Below are 21,410 nucleotides of genomic sequence, written 5' to 3'. Positions count from 1 at the left end.
CCCGTCTCACTAAGCGATGCTAAAGCGATCCCAACAACGATACGACCTGTCAGGGATCGTTGCTGCGTCGCTATGTGGTCGCTGGTGAGATGTCAAACAGTGAGATCTTCCCAACGTTCGCAGCTGCGATCTCACTGTTTGACATCTCACCAGCGACCTGTAGCGACCTGTACAACGATCTCACATGGGAGCTATTATGACGATTCAGTGTCTGAGTCGTCAACGAGGTCGTTGGTAAGGTGTCAAACACAGCGATGTGTGCTACCCAGCGGGACCTCAACGATCAAAAAAAGGTCCAGGCCATTCCGACACGACCAGCGATCTCACAGCAGGGGCCTGGTCGCTGCTACGTGTCACACATAGCGAGATCGCTACTGAGGTCGCTGTTGCGTCACAAAACTTGTGACTCAGCAGCGATCTCGCTAGCGACCTCGCTTAGTGAGACGGGGCCTTAAAGGCCCCGTCTCACACAGCGACGCTGCAGCGATACAGACAACGATGCTGATCGCTGCAGCGTCGCTGTGTGGTCGCTGGGGAGCTGTCACACAGACAGCTCTCTCCAGCGACCAACGATCAGGGGAACGACTTCGGCATCGTTGAAACTGTCTTCAACGATGCCGAAGTCCCCCTGCAGCACCCGGGTAACCAGGGTAAACATCGGGTTACAAAGCGCAGGGCCGCGCTTAGTAACCCGATGTTTACCCTGGTTACCAAAAAAACCAAACAGTACATACTCGCCTTTCGGTGTCCAGGTCCCTTGCCGTCTGCTTCCTGCTCTGACTGAGATCCGGCCGTACACTGAGAGCAGAGCGCAGCGGTGACGTCACTGCTGTGCTCTCACTTCTCACTGTACGGCGGCTCAGTCAGAGTAGGAAGCAGACGGCAAGGGACCTGGACACCGAAAGGCGAGTATGTACTGTTTGTTTTTTTTGGTAACCAGGGTAAACATCGGGTTACTAAGCGTGGCCCTGCGCTTAGTAACCCGATGTTTACCCTGGTTACCAGTGAAGACCTCGCTGGATCGGTGTCACACACACCGATTCAGCGATGTCAGCGGGGCCTCAACGACCAAAAAAAGGTCCAGGCCATTCCGACACGACCAGCGATCTCGCAGCAGGGGCCTGATCGCTGGTACGTGTCACACATAGCGAGATCGCTACTGAGGTCGCTGTTGCGTCACAAAACTTGTGACTCAGCAGCGATCTCGCTAGCGATCTCGCTATGTGAGACGGGGCCTTAAGTCTCCCTCCTCATTCACAGGTCAGGAGGGGGAAGGTCTCAGGGGCTCATTGTTTCAACAAGTTAGGTCAACATGTCATTAGTATATTAGCAAACAATACAGTGCTGTGGGGGCTGATATCAGATGGCAGCAACAGCCATTCATTAATTAGCAAATAATTCATCCTACAAGAGAACACCATGAAAATAAGTAAAATAGAAATATACACAAAAATTATACCCACATAGCATATCACACCAACACACCCACCACATCTTATTCTGTGGCCGACATAAGAGTCTCCACTTCTTTCATTTTGTTTGGAAAACTTCTTGCATTCGCCTGCAGACATTCAATATTATTAGCACATGTATTATTCCTTCTCACCTCCCTACTTTCCTTGCATATCCCAGCCCTCTATAAATCCTCATTAACCTCTCCAGTCTCACTCTCCCTATCTACTCTCTTTATTCCCTTTTTAGCACAACTATCTTCCCCCCAATCCCACTTTAAAAGCTCCTCCCTCCGTCTGGCCATCTTTTCCCCCAACATGGCTGCACCCCCCCACAAGGACAGCCCGTCCCTACCATTGAACCTGTAGCCGACAGAGAAGTTGGCCCAGTTTTCCCTGAATAAGCCACTTATTTACCTCCCTGAGATCCCGCTGTCTTTCTAGTGATGCTCGTGGCACCGGCAGTATTTCTGAAAACTCCACCTTGGAGGTCCTGGCCTTCAGCTTCTCTCCTAATCATCTTGAAGGACCTTCCACCTCCCTCTAACTTTGTCACTGGTACCAATGTGTACCATGACTGCTTCATCTGGCATCAGTCATTTCATAGACCGAGGTGATGACTTTGTGAGACCTAGGAAGTGACAGAGGATGATGGGTGTAGCAGTGAAGGCTGACTGTCACAGAGGACCAGACCAGAGGTTAAAATTGGGTACCGCGAATCGTTTTGCCCCAACACTCCTCTCCCAACACTGCCCAGGACCCCTCGCCAGTCTGTTGGAATGGAGCGACTCTAGAGGGGTGTTCTCACCATAGGAAGTAATGGATAAGACATTGCTTAATGATCGCTGGGTGGGTCAATCCCATGCCCCCCCCCGTCGAGCCTGGGAATGAATGGGCCACAGTGCGTATCGCAGGTTTTATCTGCAGAGCAGCGCTCTTTGCCACCCTGCTGATCAGGAATCTGCAGCTGAGATAAAGCTGACGACCGTAGGTGCCCCTATGCAGAGGAACAGCTTGGCAGACCCTTCAGTCTCAGCACCGGTAGGGGTCCCTGAGGTCAGACCCCCAGTGATTATTGATATGTCTTCACTTGCCAAGGTAAGAACATCCCTTTTAACAGCAAGAGATTGGTTGGCACAAGAAGCCCCTTCAGGGGATGACGGCTTGTGTTTGCACTTGTTGCGGAGAGATTTAGATAATAATAATCTTTATTTTTATATAGCGCTAACATATTCCGCAGCCCCATCGGGGACAGTGATGATAATGTTTGCAAACATTATCTTCACTGTCCCCGATGGGGCTCACAATCTAAATTCCCTATCAGTATGTCTTTGGAATGTGGGAGGAAACCGGAGGAAACCCACGGAGAGAACATACAAACGCTTTGCAGATGTTGACCTTGGTGGGGTTTGAACCAAGGACTCCAGTACTGTGAGGCTGCAGTGCTAACCACTGCGCCACCGTGCTGCCCACAGATTAGTAAATTCCAAAATTTGGGGAGAATGTTAATGAGCTTTTTCATAGGGGAAGGTGCTGACCCGTAGTCGGGGGTGATACATTGATCACGCGTCACTTGCTTTGTAACCCACCATTATATGTCCTTATTATCTCAGGCCGAGCTGCAGAAGATGAAGCAGCAGAGCATCGAGGCCAAACAGTTCATCGAAAACCAGGAGGCGGAAGAACGCAAACTATTGAAGATCATCTCCGAAGCGGACGCCGAGCGTCTCCGACAGAGGAAGGAGCTGGACCAGGTACGGTCGTCAGCACATTCACACGTTATACAGACCATTAGTGTCGCCCACAGAGGTTCCTACACATTGCTCTACTGAGGATTTTCATGTAGTAAAAAGTATTTTTCCCTAGTAGTGAATGGGGCTTTTAACCCCTTCCCGACCCATGACGCCTATGCGGCGTCATGGAATGATCGCATCCCTGCAGATCGGGTGAAAGGGTTAATTCCTATTTTACCCGATCTGCAGGGAGAGGGGGAGTTGTACTTCAGCCTAGGGGGGGTGGCTTTGCCCCCACGTGGCTACGATTGCTCTGATTGGCTGTTGAAAGTGCAACAGCCAATCAGAGCAATTTGCAATATTTCACCTATGAAAATGGTGAAATATTGCAATCCAGCCATGGCCGATGCTGCAATAGCATCGGCCATGGCTGGAAATCATGTACTGGCCCCCCCCACCGCCCCCGATCTCCTCCCCAGTCGTCCGTTATGTGGCCCGGTCCTCTCCGTCCTCCTGTTCGCTCCCCCGTCCTCCTGTCCGCTCCCCCCGTCCTCCGATCCCCCCCCTTGTGCTCCGATCCACCCCCCCACCACCCCCTCATACTTACCGATCCTCCCGAAGTCGGTCCGTCTTCTCCCTGGGCGCCGCCATCTTCCAAGATGGCGGGCGCATGCTCAGTACGCCCGCCGAATCTGCAGGCTGGCAGATTCGTTACAGGTACATTTTGATCGCTGTGGTAGGTTCTACCACAGCGATCAAAATAAAAAAATAATAAATAAACCCCCCCCTTTATCACCCCCATAGGTAGGGACAATAATAAAATAAAAAAAATATTTTTTTTTCTTTTTCCACTAGGGTTAGGGTTAGAACTAGGGGTAGGGTTAGGGGTAGGGTTAGGGTTACGGGTAGGGTTAGGGCATGTGCACACAGAGCGGATCGGCCGCGGATCCGCAGCGGATCGGCAGCGGATCTGCAGCGGATTGGCCGCGGATCCGCAGCGGATCCGCAGCGGATCCGCAGCGGATTGGCCGCGGATCTGCAGCGGATCCGCAGCGGATTGGCCGCGGATCCGCAGCGGATCGGCAGCGGATCCGCAGCGGATTGGCCGCGGATCCGCAGCGGATTGGCAGCGGATTGGCCGCGGATCTGCAGCGGATTGGCCGCGGATCCACAGCGGATTGGCAGCGGATTGGCCGCTGCGAATTCGAAGCAGTTTTCCATCAGGTTTACAGTACCATGTACACCTAAGGAAAACCAAATCTGCTGTGCCCATGGTGCGGAAAATTCCGTGCAGAAACGCTGCATTGTATTTTCCGCAGCATGTCAATTCTTTGTGCGGATTCCGCAGCGTTTTACACCTGTTCCTCAATAGGAATCCGCAGGTGAAATCCGCACAAAAAAACACTGGAAATCTGCTGTAAATCCGCAGGCAAAACGCAGTGCCTTTTACCTGCAGATTTTTCAAAAATCGTGCGGAAAAATCTCACACGAATCCGCAACGTGGGCACATACCCTTAGGGTTAGGGTTGGAATTAGGGCTAGGGTTGGAAATAGGGTTAAGAACAGGCTTGTGGTTAGGGTTACGGATAGGGTTAGGGGTGTGTTGGGGTTACAGTTGTGGTTAGGGTTGGGATTAGGGTTACGGTTGGGATTAGGGTTAGGATTAGGGTTGGAATTAGGGTTACGGTTGTGTTGCGGTTAGGGTTGTGGTTAGGGGTGTGTTGGGGTTAGGGTTGTGATTAGGGTTATGGCTACAGTTGGGATTAGGATTAGGGGTGTGTTGGGGTTAGTGTTGAAGTTAGAATTGAGGGGTTTCCACTGTTTAGGCACATCAGGGGTCTCCAAACGCAACATGGCGCCACCATTGATTCCAGCCAATCTTGCGTTCAAAAAGTCAAATGGTGCTCCCGCCCTTCCAAGCCCCGACGTGCGCCCAAACAGTGGTTTACCCCCACATTTGGGGTACCAGCGTACTCAGGACAAACTGGGCAACAACTGTTGGGGTCCAATTTCTCCTGTTACCCTTGCAAAAATAAAAAATTACTTGCTAAAACATAATTTTTGAGGAAAGAACAATTATTTTTTATTTTCACGGCTCTGCGTTATAAACTTCTGTGAAGCACTTGGGGGTTGAAAGTGCTCACCACACATCTAGATAAGTTCCTTCGGGGGTCTAGTTTCCAAAATGGGGTCACTTGTGGGGTGTTTCTACTGTTTAGGCACATCAGGGGCTCTGCAAATGCAATGTGACGCCCGCAGACCATTCCATCAAAGTCTGCATTTCAAATGTCACTACTTCCCTTCCGAGCCCTGACGTGTGCCCAAACAGTGGTTTACCCCCACATATGGGGTATCAGCGTACTCACAACAAACTGGGCAACAAATATTGGGGTCCAAATTCTCCTGTTACCCTTGTGAAAATAAAAAATTGCTTGCTAAAACATCTTTTTTGAGGAAAGAAAAATGATTTTTTATTTTCACGGCTCTGCGTTGTAAACTTCTGTGAAGCACTTGGGGGTTGAACGTGCTCACCACACATCTAGATAAGTTCCTTGGGGGGTCTAGTTTCCAAAATGGGGTCACTTGTGGGGGGTTTCTACTGTTTAGGCATATCAGGGGCTCTGCAAACGTAACATGATGCCCGCAGACCATTCCATCAAAGTCTGCATTCCAAAACGTCACTACTTCCCTTCCGAGCCCCGGCATGTACCCAAACAGTGGTTTACCCCCACATATGGGGTATCAGCGTACTCAGGAGAAACTGGACAACAACTTTTGGGGTCCAATTTCTCCTGTTACTCTTGCAAAAATAAAAAATTCTGGGCTAAAAAAATATTTTTGAGGAAAGGAAACACATTTTTTATTTTCACGGCTCTGCGTTATAAACTTCTGTGAAGCACTTGGGGGTTCAAAGTGCTCACTACACATCTAGATAAGTTCCCTTGGGGGTCTAGTTTCCAAAATGGAGTCAATTGTGGGGAGTTCCTACTGTTTAGGCACATCAGGGGCTCTGCAAACGCAACCTGACGCCCGCAGAGCATTCCATCAAAGTCTGCATTTCAAAACGTCACTACTTCCCTTCCGAACCCCGACGTGTGCCAAAACAGTGGTTTACCCCCACATATGGGGTATCATCGTACTCAGGAGAAACTGGAAAACAACTTTTGGGGTCCAATTTCTCCTATTACCCTTGGGAAAATAAAAAATTGTGGGCTAAAAAATCATTTTTGAGAAAAGAAAAATTATTTTTTATTTTCATGGCTCTGCGTTATAAACTTCTGTGAAGCACTTGGGGGTTCAAAGTGCTCACCACACATCTAGATTAGTTCCTTGGGAGGTCTAGTTTCCAAAATAGGGTCACTTGTGCGGGAGCTCCAATGTTTAGGCACACAGGGGCTCTCCAAACGCGACATGGTGTCCGCTAATGATTGGAGCTAATTTTCCATTCAAAAAGCCAAATGGCGTGCCTTCCCTTCCGAGCCCTGCCGTGCGCCCAAACAGTGGTTTACCCCCACATATGGGGTATCATCGTACTCAGGACAAACTGGACAACAACATTTGGGGTCCAATTTCTCCTATTACCCTTGGGAAAATAAAAAATTCTGGGCTAAAATCATTTTTGAGGAAAGAAAAATTATTTTTTTTATTTTCACGGCTCTGCGTTATAAACTTCTGTGAAGCACCTGGGGGTTATAAGTGCTCACTATGCATCTAGATAAGTTCCTTGGGGGGTCTAGTTTCCAAAATGGGGTCACTTGTAGGGGAGCTCCAATGTTTAGGCACACAGGGGCTCTCCAAACGCGACATGGTGTCCGCTAACGATTGGAGCTAATTTTCCATTCAAAAAGTCAAATGGCACGCCTCCCCTTCCGAGCCTTGCCGTGCACCCAAACAGTGGTTTACCCCCACATATGAGGTATCGGCATACTCAGGAGAAATTGCCCAACAAATTTTAGGATCCATTTTATCCTGTTGCCCATGTGAAAATGAAAGAATTGAGGCTAAAAGAAATTTTGTGTGAAAAAAAAGTACTTTTTCATTTTTACGGATCAATTTGTGAAGCACCTGGGGGTTTAAAGTGCTCACTATGCTTCTAGATAAGTTCATTGGGGGGTCTACTTTCCAAAATGGGGTCACTTGTGGGGGAGCTCCAATGTTTAGGCACACGGGGGCTCTCCAAACGCGACATGGTGTCCGCTAAAGATTGGAGCCAATTTTTCATTGAAAAAGTCAAATGGCGCTCCTTCCCTTCCGAGCCCTGCCGTGCGCCCAAACAGTGGTTTACCCCCACATATGAGGTATCAGCGTACTCAGGACAAATTGGACAACAATGTCCGTGGTCCAGTTTCTCCTTTTACCCTTGGGAAAATAAAAAAATTTTCGCTAAAATATCATTTTTGTGACTAAAAAGTTAAATGTTCATTTTTTACTTCCATGTTGCTTCTGCTGCTGTGAAACACCTGAAGGGTTAATAAACTTCTTGAATGTGGTTTTGAGCACCATGAGGGGTGCAGTTTTTAGAATGGTGTCACTTTTGGGTATTTTCAGCCATATAGAACCCTCAAACTGACTTCAAATGTGAGGTGGTCCCTAAAAAAAATGGTTTTGTAAATTTAGTTGTAAAAATGAGAAATCACTGGTCAAATTTTAACCCTTATAACTTCCTAGCAAAAAAAAAATGTTGTTTCCAAAATTGTGGTGATGTAAAGTAGACATGTGGGAAATGTTATTTATTAACTATTTTGTGTCACATAACTCTCTGGTTTAACAGAATAAAAAATCAAAATGTGAAAATTGCGAAATTTTCAAAATTTTTGCCAAATTTCCGTTTTTTTCACAAATAAACTCAGAAATTATCGACCTAAATTTACCACTAACATGAAGCCTAATATGTCACGAAAAAACAATCTCAGAATCGCTAGGATCCGTTGAAGCGTTCCTGAGTTATTACCTCATAAAGGGACACTGGTCAGAATTGCAAAAAACGGCAAGGTCATGAAGGGGTTAAATACAGGTCTGTTAAAGTAAGGGGGTCCGTGTGATCAGATTCTGGGCTCAGCTGTAGAGACCCCACACATTTCTAAGACGTGTCAGTGAAAATCTGCAGATGTCTCTTGTAGTGATGCTCGAACGTGCTCGGATGAGGTGTTATCTCAGCATGCTCAGGTGCTAACCGAGTGTCTTCAGCATGCTCAATTAATATGTTCGAGTCCCTGCGGCTGCATATCCGGTGGGTGTTCCGCAGCCGCAACACATACAGGGATTGCCTAACAAACAGACTGTCGAATAGTCGCAAGACATGCAGCCGTGGAGACTCGAACCTATTGTATTTTTCAAGCACGCCGAAGACACTTGGTTAGCACCCGAGCATGCTCAGATAACACCTTGTCCGGGCACGTTCGCTCTTCACTAGGCTTTCATTGTCTTTCCCAATAAATAGACATTGAGAAGACACTTGGTTAGCACCCGAGCATGCTCAGATAATAATACCTTGTCCGGGCACGTTCGCTCTTCACTAGGCTCTCATTGTCTTTCCCAATAAATAGACATTGAGAAGACACTTGGTTAGCACCCGAGCATGCTCAGATAACACCTTGTCCGGGCACGTTCGCTCTTCACTAGGCTCTCGTTGTCTTTCCCAATAAATAGACATTGATGAAGGAAACACTATGGGCGTCATTTCTAATCTCTGAGCACTGAAGACATGAGCCACTTACATTTCCGTTCATATCTTTTATAAAATGGAATAAATGTGAACCACGTACCTTCTCATGCCCCGGGCTTCACAGGGTTAAAATCAAGTCCAAACCTGGTGGCTTTACTGATGTGAATATCAGAAATGATTGATTTTTCATCTCTAGAATTGTAAATCTCACATGAAGGGAACTTCCACAGGATCAGTGCTCTCCGTATAGAAATGATTGACCGGACTGAAGACTCCAGGGAGCATAGATAAATTGCGGCACATCCCAGGGTTAATAATCAACGCAAATTGTTCAAATTCATTGGAAGAAATAACCCCGATCACATAGATTGTGTCCGATCCAAATGAGTGCTGATCCGTGTTCGGAATGTTGTGGTTCCAAGCAGCCCGGTGATGTCCGAAATTATCATCTGAGCCATCACCAGTCAGTGGCTCACTTCACATACATTACTAACCCTGTGTTCTGCTCCAGAGCTGTGCTCACTATTCTGCTGGTGCAGTCACTGTGTACATACATTACATTACTGATCCTGAGTTACCTCCTGTATTATACCCCAGAGCTGCACTCACTATTCGGCTGGTGCAGTCACTGTGTACATACATTACATTACTGATCCTGAGTTACCTCCTGTATTATACCCCAGAGCTGCACTCACTATTCTGCTGGTGCAGTCACTGTATACATACATTACATTACTGATCCTGAGTTACATCCAGTATTATACTCCAGAGCTGCACTCACTATTCTGCTGGTGCAGTCACTGTGTACATACATTACATTACTGATCCTGAGTTACATCCAGTATTATACTCCAGAGCTGCACTCACTATTCTGCTGGTGCAGTCACTGTGTACATACATTACATTACTGATCCTGAGTTACATCCAGTATTATACTCCAGAGCTGCACTCACTATTCTGCTGGTGCAGTCACTGTGTACATACATTGCATTACTGATCCTGAGTTACATCCTGTATTATACCCCAGAGCTGCACTCACTATTCTGCTGGTGCAGTCACTGTGTACATACATTACATTGCTGATCCTGAGTTACATCCTGTATTATACCCCAGAGCTGCACTCACTATTCTGCTGGTGCAGTCACTGTGTACATACATTACATTACTGATCCTGACCGAGCACTTTACATAATTTCATAAGTTTTATCACTTATTACACAGGACACATTTGTTTTCAGCGCACTCACATTTTCCGGCCATGCTTTTGCTATTGGTTTTGATAATGACTACATTATTGCAGGTGATTGGCGAGAGGGATATGTTGGGCACCCAGCTGGTCCGGAGAAATGATGAACTGGCTTTACTGTACGAGAAGATCAAAATCCAGCAGTCCATCCTTAACAAAGGGGAGAGCCAGTACAAGCAAAGGGTGGAGGACATCCGACTCCTGAAACTGGAGATTAAAAAACTGAGGCGGGAAAAAGGAATATTGTCCAAAACGGTGGCCAATGTGGAAGACCTCAGGTATTAACGCCTCCATGAATGATGATTGTGGTTTCCGTGTCCTGTCAGTCATCACCTTTACTGAAGCTGCTATATAACTAATTTCATACCATCCCCCTGCACCATGTACAAGAATACACCTACTATAATACTGCCCCTATGTACAAGAATATAACTACTATAATACTGCTCCTATGTACAAGAATATAACTACTATAATACTGCCCCTATGTACAAGAATATAACTACTATAATACTGTCCCTATGTATAAGAATATAACTACTATAATACTGCCCCCTATGTACAAGAATATAACTACTATAATACTGCTCCTATGTACAAGAATATAACTACTATAATACTGCTCCTATGTACAGGAATATAAGTACTATAATACTGCTCCTATGTACAAGAATATACTATAATACTGCCCCCTATGTACAAGAATATAACTACTATAATACTGCTCCTATGTACAAGAATATAACTACTATAATACTGCCCCCATGTACAATAATATAACTACTATAATACTGCTCCCTATGTACAAGAATATAACTACTATAATACTGCCCCTATGTACAAGAATATAACTACTATAATACTGCTCCTATGTACAAGAATATAACTACTATAATACTGCCTCCTATGTACAAGAATATAACTACTATAATACTGTCCCTATGTACAAGAATATAACTACTATAATACTGCTCCTATGTACAAGAATATAACTACTATAATACTGCTCCTATGTACAAGAATGTAACTACTATAATACTGCCCCCTATGTACAGGAATATAACTACTATAATACTGCCCCTATGTACAAGAATATAACTACTATAATACTGCCCCTATGTACAAGAATATAACTACTATATTACTGCCCCTATGTACAGGAATATAACTACTATAATACTGCCCCTATGTACAAGAATGTAACTACTATAATACTGCTCCTATGTACAAGAATATAACTACTATAATGCTGCTCCTATGTACAAGAATATAACTACTATTATACTGCTCTAATGTACAAGAATATAGCTACTATAATACTGCCCCTATGTACAACAATGTAACTACTATAATGCTGCCCCTATGTACAAGAATGTAACTACTATAATACTGCTCCTATGTACAAGAATATAACTACTATAATACTGCCCCTATGTACAAGAATATAGCTACTATAATACTGCTCCTATGTACAGGAATATAACTACTATAATACTGCTCCTATGTACAAGAATATAACTACTATAATGCTGCTCCTATGTACAAGAATATAACTACTATAATACTGCCCCTATGTACAAGAATGTAACTACTATAATACTGCCCCTATGTACAAGAATGTAACTGCTATAATACTGCCCCCTGTGTACAAGAATATAACTACTATAATACTGCCCCCTGTGTACAAGAATATAACTACTATAATACTGCTCCCTGTGTACAAGTATATAACTACTATAATACTGCTCCTATGTACAAGAATATAACTACTATAATACTGCCCCTATGTACAAGAATATAACTACTATAATACTGCCCCTATGTACAAGAATATAACTAATATAATACTGCTCCTATGTACAAGTATATAACTACTATAATACTGCTCCTATGTACAAGAATATAACTACTATAATACTGCCCCTATGTACAAGAATATAACTACTATAATACTGCCCCTATGTACAAGAATATAACTAATATAATACTGCTCCTATGTACAAGTATATAACTACTATAATACTGCTCCTATGTACAAGAATATAACTGCTATAATACTGCCCCTATGTACAAGAATATAACTACTATAATACTGCTCCTATGTAAAAGAATATAACTGCTATAATACTGCCCCCTGTGTACAAGAATATAACTACTATAATACTGCCCCCTGTGTACAAGAATATAACTACTATAATACTGCTCCCTGTGTACAAGTATATAACTACTATAATACTGCTCCTATGTACAAGAATATAACTACTATAATACTGCCCCTATGTACAAGAATATAACTACTATAATACTGCCCCTATGTACAAGAATATAACTAATATAATACTGCTCCTATGTACAAGTATATAACTACTATAATACTGCTCCTATGTACAAGAATATAACTGCTATAATACTGCCCCTATGTACAAGAATATAACTACTATAATACTGCTCCTATGTAAAAGAATATAACTGCTATAATACTGCCCCCTGTGTACAAGAATATAACTACTATAATACTGCCCCCTGTGTACAAGAATATAACTACTATAATACTGCTCCCTGTGTACAAGTATATAACTACTATAATACTGCTCCTATGTACAAGAATATAACTACTATAATACTGCCCCTATGTACAAGAATATAACTACTATAATACTGCCCCTATGTACAAGAATATAACTAATATAATACTGCTCCTATGTACAAGTATATAACTACTATAATACTGCCCCTATGTACAAGTATATAACTACTATAATACTGCTCTTATGTACAAGAATATAACTACTATAATACTGCTCCTATGTACAAGAATATAACTACTATAATACTGCTCCTATGTACAAGAATATAACTACTATAATACTGCCCCTATGTACAAGAATATAAGTACTATAATACTGCTCCTATGTACAAGAATATAACTACTATAATACTGCCCCTATGTACAAGTATATAACTACTATAATACTGCTCCTATGTTCAGGAATATAACTACTATAATACTGCCCCTATGTACAAGAATATAACTACTATAATACTGCCCCTATGTACAAGAATATAACTAATATAATACTGCTCCTATGTACAAGTATATAACTACTATAATACTGCCCCTATGTACAAGAATATAACTACTATAATACTGCCCCTATGTACAAGTATATAACTACTATAATACTGCTCTTATGTACAAGAATATAACTACTATAATACTGCTCCTATGTACAAGAATATAACTACTATAATACTGCTCCTATGTACAAGAATATAACTACTATAATACTGCCCCTATGTACAAGAATATAAGTACTATAATACTGCTCCTATGTTCAGGAATATAACTACTATAATACTGCTCCTATGTACAAGAATATAACTACTATAATACTGCTCCTATGTACAAGAATATAACTACTATAATACTGCTCCTATGTACAAGAATATAACTACTATAATACTGCCCCCTATGTACAAGTATATAACTACTATAATACTGCCCCTATGTACAAGAATATAACTACTATAATACTGCTCCTATGTACAAGAATATAACTACTATAATACTGCCCCCTATGTACAAGAATATAACTACTATAATACTGCCCCCTATGTACAAGAATATAACTACTATAATACTGCCCCTATGTACAAGTATATAACTACTATAATACTGCTCCTATGTACAGGAATATAACTACTATAATACTGCTCCTATGTATAAGAATATAACTACTATAATACTGTCCCCTATCTATAAGAATATAACTACTATAATACTGCCCCCTATGTACAAGAATATAACTACTATAATACTGCCCCTATGTACAAGTATATAACTACTATAATACTGCTCCTATGTACAGGAATATAACTACTATAATACTGCTCCTATGTATAAGAATATAACTACTATAATACTGTCCCCTATCTATAAGAATATAACTACTATAATACTGCCCCCTATGTACAAGAATATAACTACTATAATACTGCTCCTATGTACAGGAATATAACTATTATAATACTGCCTCTATGTTTAAGAATATAACTACTATAATACTGTCCCTATGTACAAGAATATAACTACTATAATACTGCTCCTATGTACAGGAATATAACTATTATAATACTGCCTCTATGTACAAGAATATAACTACTATAATACTGCCTCTATGTACAAGAATATAACTACTATAATACTGCCCCTATGTACAAGAATAGAACTACTATAATACTGCCCCTATGTACAAGAATATAACTACTATAATACTGCCCCCTATGTACAAGAATATAACTACTATAATACTGCCCCTATGTACAAGAATATAACTACTATAATACTGCCCCTATGTACAAGAATATAACTACTATAATACTGCTCCTATGTACAAGAATATAACTACTATAATACTGCCCCTATGTACAAGAATATAACTACTATAATACTGCCCCTATGTACAAGAATAGAACTACTATAATACTGCCCCTGTGTACAAGAATATAACTACTATAATACTGCTCCTATGTACAGGAATATAACTACTATAATACTGCTCCTATGTACAAGAATATAACTACTATAATACTGCTCCTATGTACAAGAATATAACTACTATAATACTGCCCCCTATGTACAAGAATATAACTACTATAATACTGCCCCTATGTACAAGAATATAACTACTATAATACTGCCCCTATGTACAAGAATATAACTACTATAATACTGCTCCTATGTACAAGAATATAACTACTATAATACTGCCCCTATGTACAAGAATATAACTACTATAATACTGCCCCTATGTACAAGAATAGAACTACTATAATACTGCCCCTATGTACAAGAATATAACTACTATAATACTGCTCCTATGTACAGGAATATAACTACTATAATACTGCTCCTATGTACAAGAATATAACTACTATAATACTGCTCCTATGTACAGGAATATAACTACTATAATACTGCTCCTATGTACAAGAATATAACTACTATAATACTGCTCCTATGTACAAGAATATAACTACTATAATACTGCCCCCTATGTACAAGAATATAACTACTATAATACTGCCCCTATGTACAAGAATATAACTACTATAATACTGCCCCTATGTACAAGAATATAACTACTATAATACTGCTCCTATGTACAAGAATATAACTACTATAATACTGCCCCTATGTACAAGAATATAACTACTATAATACTGCCCCTATGTACAAGAATAGAACTACTATAATACTGCCCCTATGTACAAGAATATAACTACTATAATACTGCTCCTATGTACAGGAATATAACTACTATAATACTGCTCCTATGTACAAGAATATAACTACTATAATACTGCTCCTATGTACAGGAATATAACTACTATAATACTGCTCCTATGTACAAGAATATAACTACTATAATACTGCCCCTATGTACAAGTATATAACTACTGTAATACTGCTCCCATGTACAAGAATATAACTACTATAATACTGCCCCCTATGTACAAGTATATAACTACTATAATACTGCCCCTATGTACAAGAATATAACTACTATAATACTGCCCCCTATGTACAAGTATATAACTACTATAATACTGCTCCTATGTACAGGAATATAACTACTATAATACTGCTCCTATGTACAAGAATATAACTACTATAATACTGCCCCTATGTACAAGTATATAACTACTATAATACTGCTCCCATGTACAAGAATATAACTACTATAATACTGCCCCCTATGTACAAGTATATAACTACTATAATACTGCCCCTATGTACAAGAATATAACTACTATAATACTGCCCCCTATGTACAAGTATATAACTACTATAATACTGCTCCTATGTACAGGAATATAACTACTATAATACTGCTCCTATGTACAAGAATATAACTACTATAATACTGCCCCTATGTACAAGTATATAACTACTATAATACTGCTCCCATGTACAAGAATATAACTACTATAATACTGCCCCCTATGTACAAGTATATAACTACTATAATACTGCCCCCTATGTACAAGTATATAACTACTATAATACTGCTCCCTATGTACAAGAATATAACTACTATAATACTGCCCCTATGTACAAGAATATAACTACTATAATACTGCTCCTATGTACAGGAATATAACTATTAGAAGACTTGGAGAATCTCTCCTAATTCGCTGTGATACTTGTAGTGTGAGATTCAGTGTAGCCGTTTTATGACCTTGATCAGAGGTGGCGGTATTTTTCTATAGCCGTCTTCCCTGCTATTACGCCGCCTCCCACCTTTTTACAGTTACATTTGGTGGTTGTGATAAATGGGCCGAGATTCACATTCTGTGGGAAGTTGGAGAAGTGTCAGAGGTAACTTGTCCTAAATAATTCATCTGGATAGCGCAGCGTTTGCAGAGTCAACCTTTCCACAGCCGGATAATTGGCTTCTCCCCCTCCCGCCGTATTATAATTGTGCGCTCAGGCCGGCGCGGCGCGGGGAAGCCTCACCTGCAGGACCTTGTTCGGGATGACTTTACTGGCAGCTTTTTAAAGCAATAAATGCCGAGAGTTGATTTGCATACCGGTATTTGTCCTTCCACAACATTTCCGCCTGACAGCGAGAAGTGTAACAACGCCATAATGAGAGTGGTTGTTTGTTCTTAAAGGGCACCCACCATTAATATGTCAGCCAGGTGTCGGGCGTACTACACGTTCCTATTGGCTGGATAAGTGGGAGGAGAAATTAGTTTTATTTGTATATATCCCGTATTAATTTGAATAACTGACTCCTCCCCAAACCGCCTTCCATTGTTTTATGGTTGAATCCAGGCGGGAGGTGTATCACATGCAGAAGGAGCTGCTGAGGGAGCGGACACGCTGCCGAGCGCTGGAGGAGGAGCTGGAGAACCCCATGAATGTCCACAGGTGGAGGAGACTGGAGGTAACAGCTGGGATTATACAGGGAACTCTACGCCACCTTTCCTTTAAATGACTCAAAAGATTACAAAAGTGGTGGAATGACCCTTTAAGGGAACAAAGGCAATGACGCACTGTTATGGGGGATCTGCTGGTGATGTGCTCTTATGGGGGATCTGTGGGTGACGCACTGTTTTGGGGATCTGTGGGTGACAGACTGTTACGTGGGATCTGTGGGTGACGCACTGTTATGGGGGATCTGTGGGTGATGCACTGTTATGGGGGATCTGTGGGTGATGCGCTGTTTAATGGGGATCTGTGGGTGATACACTTATGGGGGATCTGTGGATGACGTACTGTTATGGGGGATCTGTGGGTGACGCACTGTTATGGGGGATCTGTGGATGATGCACTGTTATGGAGGATCTGTGGATGACGCACTGTTATGGGGGATCTGTGGGTGACGCACTGTTATGGGGGATCTGTGGATGATGCACTGTTATGGGGGATCTGTGGATGACGCACTGTTATGGGGGATCTGTGGGTGACGCACTGTTATGGGGGATCTGTGGATGATGCACTGTTATGGGGGATCTGTGGATGATGCACTGTTATGGGGGATCTGTGGATGATGCACTGTTATGGGGGATGTGTGGATGACGCACTGTTATGGAGGATCTGTGGATGAATCACTGTTATGAGGGATCTGTGGATGACGCACTGTTATGGGGGATCTGTGGATGACGCGCTGTTATGAGAGATCTGTGGGTGACGCACTGTTATACATCTGCAAAGAGTTTGTATGTTCTCTCCGTGTTTGCGTGGGTTTCCTCCGGGTACTCCGGTTTCCTCCCACATTCCAAAGACATACTGATAGAGAATTTAGATTGTGAGCCCCATCAGGGACAGTGATGATAATGTGTGCAAACTGTAAAGCGCTGCGGAATATGTTAGCGCTATATAAAAATAAAGATTATTTATTATTATGGAGGATCTGAGGATGACGCACTGTTATGGGGGATCTGTGGATGATGCACTGTTATGGGGGATCTGTGGATGACGCGCTGTTATGGAGGATCTGAGGATGACGCACTGTTATGGGGGATCTGTGGATGATGCACTGTTATGGGGGATCTGTGGATGACGCGCTGTTATGGGGGATCTGTGGGTGATGCACTGTTATGGGGATCTGTGGATGATGCACTGTTATGGGGATCTGTGGGTGACTCACTGTTATGGGGGATCTGTGGATGAATCACTGTTATGAGGGATCAGTGGGTGACGCACTGTTATGGGGGATCTGTGGATGATGCACTGTTATGGGGGATCAGTGGGTGACGCACTGTTATGGGGATCTGTGGATGATGCACTGTTATGGGGATCTGTGGGTGACTCACTGTTATGGGGGATCTGTGGATGAATCACTGTTATGAGGGATCTGTGGATGACGCACTGTTATGGGGGATCTGTGGATGACGCACTGTTATGAGGGATCTGTGGATGATGCACTGTTATGGGGGATCTGTGGATGATGCACTGTTATGGAGGATCTGTGGATGACGCACTGTTATGGGGGATCTGTGGATGATGCACTGTTATGGGGGATGTGTGGATGATGCACTGTTATGGGGGATCTGTGGATGAATCACTGTTATGAGGGATCTGTGGATGACGCACTGTTATGGGGGATCTGTGGATGACGCGCTGTTATGAGGGATCTGTGGGTGACGCACTGTTATGGAGGATCTAAGGATGACGCACTGTTATGGGGGATCTGTGGATGATGCACTGTTATGGGGGATCTGTGGATGACGCGCTGTTATGGGGGATCTGTGGGTGATGCACTGTTATGGGGATCTGTGGATGATGCACTGTTATGGGGATCTGTGGGTGACTCACTGTTATGGGGGATCTGTGGATGAATCACTGTTATGAGGGATCAGTGGGTGACGCACTGTTATGGGGGATCTGTGGATGATGCACTGTTATGGGGGATCAGTGGGTGACGCACTGTTATGGGGATCTGTGGATGATGCACTGTTATGAGGGATCTGTGGATGATGCACTGTTATGGGGATCTGTGGGTGACTCACTGTTATGGGGGATCTGTGGATGAATCACTGTTATGAGGGATCTGTGGATGACGCACTGTTATGGGGGATCTGTGGATGATGCACTGTTATGGAGGATCTGTGGATGACGCACTGTTATGGGGGATCTGTGGGTGACGCACTGTTATGGGGGATCTGTGGCTGACGCACTGTTATGGAGGATCTGTGGATGACGCGCTGTTATGGAGGATCTGTGGATGATGCACTGTTATGGGGATCTGTGGGTGACGCACTGTTATGGGGGATATTTTCACCATTTGTCCCCTTCTCTATCCGTCTCCAGGCCAGTGACCCCAGTTCCTATGAGTTGATCCAGAAGATCCAGACTCTACAGAAACGTCTCATCACTAAGACGGAGGAGGTGGTGGAGAAGGAGCTGCTGCTGCAGGTGATCCGCCATGCTTTACCTCGCCATTGTTAGACGATCATTAGAGGGCTGCGCTCGGCGGCTGCAGTAGATGTGGCCGCTGCCTCCTGCACCGCTGACTGCGAGACCCTCACATCTGACGTTCCGTTACGCCTCTGCTGTAACACAGCCGTGTGTAGGATGGGGTAGACCACAAAGGGAACTGGCAAGATAATGGGGTCGCTGGAGCCTGTCATCTGTGGGGACCCTGGGAAGTCCTGGTGCTATTCATTATAGCTAATGATCTGGAGTCTACGTGCAGAGGAGGCTGCGATGCTAAATTGAGGGGTTACAGCTAAAGTTAAAAGAAAAGGGTTAAAATAGAAGAGAATCAGGTTTGCAACAGAGTCTGAGCTGTCGGGAAATTGCTGCTCTCACCATTGCACATTCCCTTTGAAGTTCTCAGGTTTTTCTCCTGTACGCTGTCATTCCTGGTGCGACCTGTAGATGGCGCAGGAGTGCAGCAGATGACAGCGGCTGCAGAGAGAAGCAGATGGGACCTCGCTGCCCTCCATCACTTCTTACACCAAGTCCTCCACGTCCCGTCACTCCTGCAGATGCCATCCTAACATGCCAGTGCGTAGGGAGGGCGGCAGGGTGGTCTTATTACTCACTGGAGGTAGCAGAGGCTCACAGCAGCACAGAGTATTCCAGGAATTAAGTGTCCGCTCCTGTGAGAGGTCGTAGGCTGAGCATTACATACTGGGGAGAGGCGTCTCACAGCAGCACAGAGTATTTCAGAGGTCAGTAGTACTAATCGGGAAGGAAGATGTGGAAGTAGAGATCAAGACGTGAGCGAGTTTTGTAACATTACAGGATAGAAGATGTTACAGAACAGTAGAAGATACAGTGTAACTCTGAACACGGGGAGAGATGATCTGATGTAACCTGTTACAATGTTACTGAACACGAGGAGAGATGATCTGATGTGACCTGTTACAATGTTACTGAACACGGGGAGAGATGATCTGATGTGACCTGATACAATGTTACTGAACACGGGGAGAGATGATCTGATGTGACCTGATACAATGTTACTGAACACGGGGAGAGATGATCTGATGTGACCTGATACAATGTTACTGAACACGGGGAGAGATGGTCTGATGTGACCTGATACAATGTTACTGAACACGGGGAGAGATGGTCTGATGTGACCTGTTACAATGTTACTGAACACGGGGAGAGATGGTCTGATGTGACCTGATACAATGTTACTGAACACGGGGAGAGATGGTCTGATGTGACCTGTTACAATGTTACTGAACACGGGGAGAGATGGTCTGATGTTACCTGATACAATGTTACTGAACACGGGGAGAGATGGTCTGATGTGACCTGTTACAATGTTACTGAACACGGGGAGAGATGGTCTGATGTGACCTGTTACAATGTTACTGAACACGGGGAGAGATGGTCTGATGTTACCTGATACAATGTTACTGAACACGGGGAGAGATGGTCTGATGTGACCTGATACAATGTTACTGAACACGGGGAGAGATGGTCTGATGTTACCTGATACAATGTTACTGAACACGGGGAGAGATGGTCTGATGTTACCTGATACAATGTTACTGAACACGGGGAGAGATGGTCTGATGTTACCTGATACAATGTTACTGAACACGGGGAGAGATGATCTGATGTGACCTGATACAATGTTACTGAACACGGGGAGAGATGGTCTGATGTGACCTGATACAATGTTACTGAACACGGGGAGAGATGGTCTGATGTGACCTGATACAATGTTACTGAACACGAGGAGAGATGGTCTGATGTGACCTGATACAATGTTACTGAACACGGGGAGAGATGATCTGATGTGACCTGATACAATGTTACTGAACACGGGGAGAGATGGTCT

At 43.4% G+C, this 21,410-nt stretch overlaps 1 protein-coding gene across 1 annotated transcript in view; it reads left to right on the top strand.

Annotated features, from left to right (window-relative positions):
* The window catches only part of CFAP58 (cilia and flagella associated protein 58), a 79,666-nt gene that overhangs the window by 45,642 nt on the left and 12,614 nt on the right, over nucleotides 1-21,410 (top strand). Inside the window, exons 12-15 of the mRNA XM_077258075.1 lie at nucleotides 3,065-3,205; nucleotides 10,150-10,373; nucleotides 16,937-17,048; nucleotides 19,418-19,522. Coding sequence (XP_077114190.1) covers nucleotides 3,065-3,205; nucleotides 10,150-10,373; nucleotides 16,937-17,048; nucleotides 19,418-19,522 — 582 coding nt within the window. The remainder of the gene's footprint in view (nucleotides 1-3,064; nucleotides 3,206-10,149; nucleotides 10,374-16,936; nucleotides 17,049-19,417; nucleotides 19,523-21,410) is intronic.

The sequence above is a fragment of the Ranitomeya variabilis genome, chromosome 4, assembly GCF_051348905.1.
Source record: "Ranitomeya variabilis isolate aRanVar5 chromosome 4, aRanVar5.hap1, whole genome shotgun sequence".
Lineage (NCBI taxonomy): Eukaryota > Metazoa > Chordata > Amphibia > Anura > Dendrobatidae > Ranitomeya > Ranitomeya variabilis.
This window is presented reverse-complemented; position numbering and strand designations above follow the sequence as displayed.